Raw genomic sequence first — 6,250 nt, 5'->3', positions numbered from 1 at the left:
CCATCGTTAGCCACGGTTTACCATCGTTAGCCACGGTTTACCATTGTTAGCCACGGTTTACCAGCTGAACAGCCGCTGCCTCTGTGTGTCTTCCTGTAAGTATGATGCGGTCGTAATGCATTCACACTCTCAGAAGCACTGTTTCAGGTAGAAAAATGTTTTAAATCTATATTAATATACATTAATAACAATAAAAACAAATGTACTTTGAATCTAACTTGTTAGTGCGTTTATCTGTTTTGAACTTGTGGAATGACTTTTTCTCTTTTGTTTAAATCTGAGATCAGTGTTAAAAGGTCTTTTTTATAATTAATGTGCCTTATTTAAAAAAATGGACATTTGAGAAATTGTTTTGTTTGATATACTTTAAGAAATGTTTGCTAAGAGTTTATTTCAAATAGTATAACAGTGTCATTTGGTTTTGGTCTTGTTTATTTATGTTATGATCTTACCCATTTTTGACTAGTCTTATCTCCTGACATGTTATCTGTTATCGGCCATTAAAAGGAGAAAGTTATCGGTTATCTGTATCGGTTCTTGAAATAAGTCATCGTGCATCCCTAAAAATAAGTAATGGGGGAAAAAAAGAAAGCAAAATCTTTCTTATATTTTGTTATGAAAGCTTTGCCGCAGTCAGGTTCAAAACCCAGATTTCCACGACATCATCAGAGTGATTAGAGTGGGTTTAATTTATGACTTCTCTAATGCATGGTGGCTTTCTACTGTATGAGCAGAACCTGCACTACGTTTAAACAGCAGACTCAGCAGTTTAAACGATCTTAACCTCCTCAACCGTAGCGTTTAAGCAGTACCAGTGCAACAAAAACATCCAACACCCAATGCTGGCACAGTTTATAAAGCACCACTTATCTGTCTCTATGTATAAATAAATACATAAGGAAGGAATCCACACTTGTAATCTATTCTGGTAGAGATAAAAAAAAGAAAAAAATCTGTTTCTTTGCCAAGTATATATAAAATTCAAGCAACACATAAATTTCTAAAAAACACCTTGAGCTTTATAATGTGTTGTTAATGAAGATTTATAGTTTCTGAAAACTGGATATAGATGGGACGAATTCAAGTCGTCTGTTCTCCTTCTTCGCTTTGTTTTTGCCAAGGTAAGCAAACTGTTTCCTGGGTAATTAACATACAGATGTGAATATGGATTTAATGTCGTTAAAACCTGACAAACACATCAAGTCGGTGCCTCTTTCCAAAATATCAATCTGTTCCTTCAAGCTAAAACTGTTTAGCGTAGGCGTGTGATTGTGCCGCTTATAGATATCGTCAGACACTTATAGACGGATCAGGATGTGTGAAGAGGGAACTCATGAGCAAAACATTAACAGAATTAAGGGATTTTTCATGTAATGTTTTTTTTTTTTAATTACAAACTTCCTCAGCTTTTGTCTGACTCAGCTTATCTTAAATCTCTGCTCCTCATCATCTCTGTTCTCTCCTCCATCCTCTGGGCATCTTTCTCATCCGTCCCAACATGATTGTTTTTTCCTCAGCCTGTGAATAATAAATATGTTCTCAGCAGGACGCCATTCAGTTCCCTCCTCACTTAAATAGAACCGAGCGCCACATCTACTACCTCCTGTCCCCTCGTCGCCTCTTTCCATTTCACTGAAAAAGACAGATCCACACTGCTCTGGTCAAACAGTTCAAGTTATTTTCAATCTCCTGAATCTATTAGGTTTGACACTTCTGGACAGGAGTGTCTTTTCCGCTGATGTTTTCAAGAGGKYACATAYGATTCTTTCTTCTTTGTTTCATCACGTTAATAATTTCCATCATGTTGGTGTTAAGAAGTGCACTGAGTGGTGTAATACTTTCAAATTGAAGTTCTGCTTGGTACCGCCGTACGGTGACTCGAGGCTGTCGCCTTGTCAAGAACTGAAACACTGTAAACTAGATCTTAAGCACCCTCTGATGAAAAGACCCTTCTCAGTTTTTCCTAAATTGCTTCAATCTTTCCAATTTATTAACAGCAGAATGGTGAGTTCATGCCCTTTTTTGAAGCCACTCTCGTTACAAGTTGAAGGGTTTGGGTTGTTCTTTTTTTTCCATTTTCTGTTTTTGATTCACGTTTCAGCTGTTTAACCTAAAACTCTTGTTGAAGTACTTCTAAATTTTCTCAAATTTCACAACTTGATAGTAGAAATTAGCATCAAATTACCAGAACAAACATTTGAGGAGCTGCTTGTCAAAATCTTAGGTGGACAAAGTTCTGCAGATAAGACCAAAAGTTGTAGTTGATAAACAGTTTAAAACTTCTCTATGTAGCATTTTAAACATATGCAAAATCCACTTTTTTAGTTGTTAAATACATTTTCTTGTGTACTTATAGTCTCTAGAAGTGCAGAAATTTAGAATTTAGTTTCTCCCAGTGCTGCGTGGATTTCCTTATATTCTGTTTGGGTAATATTTTTCAACCTGTTTAGTTTTCTCTGTTTTCTATGATGATTTTTGAACCATTATGTCACAGTATTTGTGACTCACCAACTACAGTTTGCGGCCCTTTTCCACCAGCACCTCTGCAGCACCATTCGACTTGGCTCTCCACGGTTCCAAGGCTTTTCCACTAGCAAGGATTCGAGGAACCAGCTTTTTTCCAGAACATACTTCTCTGTGATTTAAGACTGTCGTTCACTGATCGGTTAGGAGGTGGATTCACTAGCTGCGTTTCCACTGACCATGAAAATTCGCAAATTAGAATTTCGAAAATAAATTTGCTCAATGGAAACACGTCGATTTCGAAAAAAATTACGTTTTTTGACAAAATGTTTTTGCGCTAGGATGAGGTGGTTTTTCGGCTGTATCGAAATTGGTGTTTTTCGCAAAACTGCAATGGAAACACTTTTTTCACATCACAGGAGTCACGTGATCAACAACCGGCTGTTTTTACTGGCGAAAAAGATGATGAAGAAGATAACAGGAAGTAGAAATAGTAGTAATATCACAAAAGTTGTAAAATAAAGTAGTAAACTCACCGACTACAATTTCCMAAAAACACAGCATACGTAGYCGCTCCCAAGTAGGGGCTTGTCTCTGGAAAGCCTCGATAAAAGACGCCAACATCTCCTCTGATGAGCGCTAGTGTCGCGGTAGCAACATGCTATGTGTTTACATCCATTGCAGCCATGTTTGTAATGACTTATCGCGAGAACAAGCGTATTCATGCGTGACTTTAATAGCATTTCTTACTTAATGGAAACAACGCTGTTGCAAAACGGTGTTTTTCGGCATTAACAGAATATCGAAAAAGTTTTGCGCACATTTGCAATGGAAACGCAGCTGCATCCAAAGAGCTACTCTCACAACAAGCCAATCTACCATTTGCAATAACAACGCTACCATGTCCTCCATTGTTGTATTGCTCATCTTTTCGGTGTCATCTTCTTCTGCTACACTGTAAAAAATGAAATGTTAGATTTACTTAACCATGTTATGTTACCTGGTTCTACTTAACTGAGTTGAGTAAATTCAAAGCAATAAACCAGTTTTTTAGCCAAAGAACATGAGTATGCTACTTTGAATTTACACAACTCAGTTAAGTGGAACCAGGTAACATAACATGGTTAAGTAAATCCAACATTTCATTTTTAGAGTGTATGTTTAATGGTGGTTGGTAAATACATTAGCCTAATGGAGCACAACCACCACCAGCTGGTGAGGCGTGTGGCGACAATTTCCAGACTCTGGGACCTCCCAACTTTACAATAAACCCACCCAAGAGCTGTTACTGAAGTGTAATAGAAAACCACCTGAAACATGCTGAACAGAGTTCAGCTGGCAGGGTGTGAAGCGCCTCATTTGGATTTAATGAGACGGCCTCAAAATGAGTTGATCTGAGATGCCTCAGAAAGGTGTGAAAGAGGGGCTTGTGGAGTTACAATAAGGAGGAATTCAGACCAAAGCATTACAATTCCACTTGATATATTTTATATTTAAATGTGAAAAATAATTTTAAAGCGTGCTGTCTCCTTTTAAGCTTAGTCATGTTCCTACTCCTGACACACCCTGTGTTTCATTTATAACCTGCCTAACTTAATGTCAAATATAATTTTCCTCAATTTGTAGGCATGTCGTAGCGTGTTAACAAAGCCTCTAAAGTATGCTGCAGGGATCACAAGTTCAGGCTCTGTGTTTACATCTGTTTTATTTGTTTTCACTCCCAGGTAAATGGCTGGCCTGTCAGTCTATGGATAACCAGATTCTTATCTTTGGAGCCCAAAACCGCTTCAGACTGAACAAAAAGAAAGTCTTTAAAGGCCACATGGTGGCCGGTTACGCCTGYCAGGTGGACTTCTCTCCAGACATGAGGTAAACTTTCATGTTATCTATGTGTTTTTTTTTATAAGAGGCAGTGATTCTTTTGCAGCAGTCAGGACTACAAATTCTTACATCTAACTAAAGAAATGAAGCATGAATTCTGAGAGCTGACTGACATCAAAGGAGCTGAAAATGAGTTATTAACACTTTAAGAAATAGAACACTTAATAAAAGTAGCAAAATGCTAAAAGCTAAAGATTAGCTAAAAGCTAAAGTAGCAAAAAGCAAGCTAAAAGTAGCAGAATGCTGAATAAAAAACTAAAATTAGGGCAAGGAGACAAAAATACAGCAAGAATGATGGAGCAGAACAAAAAGAGTGCGTTTTAATATGAATGCCTGCATTTCATACCAGGTGGTTTTTTTAGTGAATAAATTATTGTTGATCTGTACGGATAAAATGAGACACAATGAGAAACAAAGTGGACATACAAAGTTGGCATAATACAATGATGAGACATACAGTATTTTATTAGTTGTTATTTACTGATTAAATATGCTCATAMATTTCAGCTACCTCTGCTCATTTTATGTCACATCTTTCTCTTTTCTTTAAATGACACATTTTAAAGAGCAGTGGAGCAAAAAGCTACATCATCTGTACAAGGAAATCTTACTCCAGCAGTCCAGCTGCCTGATGTTAGTAGTGTATATTCATTTGAGCATGTTGTTTTTTTTAAATTTGCCTCTTTTCTCACTCAGTTCCTCTGTGAGTTACCTGGTGCCCTCATTTCCTCTTAGTATCCATGGGAACATCCTCCTGAACTAAAAAGGACAAATTCTTGCTCCTGTGTTTTGATGCGTGTAGAAGACGTGCTAATCAATTCATCCTCCTTTGTTCTTTTCCCCTCCCCAACAGTTATGTAGTGTCCGGGGACGCAGATGGAAAGCTCAACATCTGGGACTGGAAGACAACCAAGCTCTACCACAGGATCAAGGCTCATGATAAAGTGTGCATCAGCGCCCTGTGGCATCCGCATGAAACATCCAAGGTGATCACCTGTGGATGGGATGGACAGATTAAACTCTGGGACTAAGATCTGGACTGTGGCTGTCCGCCTTACGGACTCTGAAGCTGTTAGAGTGAAAGCCAACGGGCTGGTATCCAGTCTTTTGTAGAAGTGTATTTTTCTATCCTGCAAATGTGTCTTTTGTGCACGAAATACAAAAACATTCAACCTTGTTTCCTTTTACACCCTAGATGTGCTTGAGTAAAAGTATTTTTTACCAAATTAACTGTTTAACGTAAATAAAATTTTTTTTTTCTGTGGCTTCCCACTCTGAGTAGCTGTTCTCTTGTCTCTTCATCTGAATTTCCCCCTGCCTCTTTCAAAGGAACCCTGACTAGTAACAGAGTTTATACATATCAGAGGTGGCATTAACGGACTCATTTCCATATTTGACAGTTTTTTTTGTTTTGTTTTTGTTTTTTTTACACAGTGACAGAAAAATCTGAAGGCCGTCCGTCATTTTGACAGATTGCAATTAACACCCCTGACCTCTTAAGTCTAGAACAGCGTTTCCCAAAGTTGGGGTCGGGACCCAAAGTGGGGTCCCGAAATATCTAGGTGGGGTCCTGAAAAGATTTTCTGAATTAATTACATTTTTGCCTTAGTTGTTACAACGGAGTGAGGTTAGTATATTTAAAATGGATAAATGTAGTATGAAAAATATTGTGACTATGCCCATGTTTAGTTGACCTGATTCAAATGTTTATCATCCAAAAATAGTTGGGGGCACAGGTCTCTGCTACTGTTATTTTGTGGGTCAAAAGCTGAAAGGTTTGGGAACCACTGCACTTTGGTTCCCAAAGTTGGGCTTGGGACCCAATTATGGGTCATGAAGCACCTTGGATAATCTCCAGAAATCAATTTATTTTTAAAGGGTAATAACATAATTGCTGATGTAATAT

The 6,250-nt window shown here is 37.9% G+C and overlaps 1 protein-coding gene across 1 annotated transcript in view; it reads left to right on the top strand.

Annotated features, from left to right (window-relative positions):
• Window positions 1–5,614, top strand: part of cdc40 (cell division cycle 40 homolog (S. cerevisiae)) — a 30,765-nt gene extending 25,151 nt beyond the window's left edge. Inside the window, exons 14-15 of the mRNA XM_014011567.1 lie at window positions 4,188–4,332; window positions 5,198–5,614. Of these exons, the coding sequence (XP_013867021.1) occupies window positions 4,188–4,332; window positions 5,198–5,375 (323 nt within the window). The 3' untranslated portion in view covers window positions 5,376–5,614. The remainder of the gene's footprint in view (window positions 1–4,187; window positions 4,333–5,197) is intronic.
• The last annotated feature ends 636 nt before the right edge of the window (window positions 5,615–6,250 follow it).

This window comes from Austrofundulus limnaeus, unplaced genomic scaffold (genome assembly GCF_001266775.1).
Source record: "Austrofundulus limnaeus strain Quisiro unplaced genomic scaffold, Austrofundulus_limnaeus-1.0 Scaffold82, whole genome shotgun sequence".
Taxonomy (NCBI): Eukaryota; Metazoa; Chordata; class Actinopteri; order Cyprinodontiformes; family Rivulidae; genus Austrofundulus; species Austrofundulus limnaeus.
This window is presented reverse-complemented; position numbering and strand designations above follow the sequence as displayed.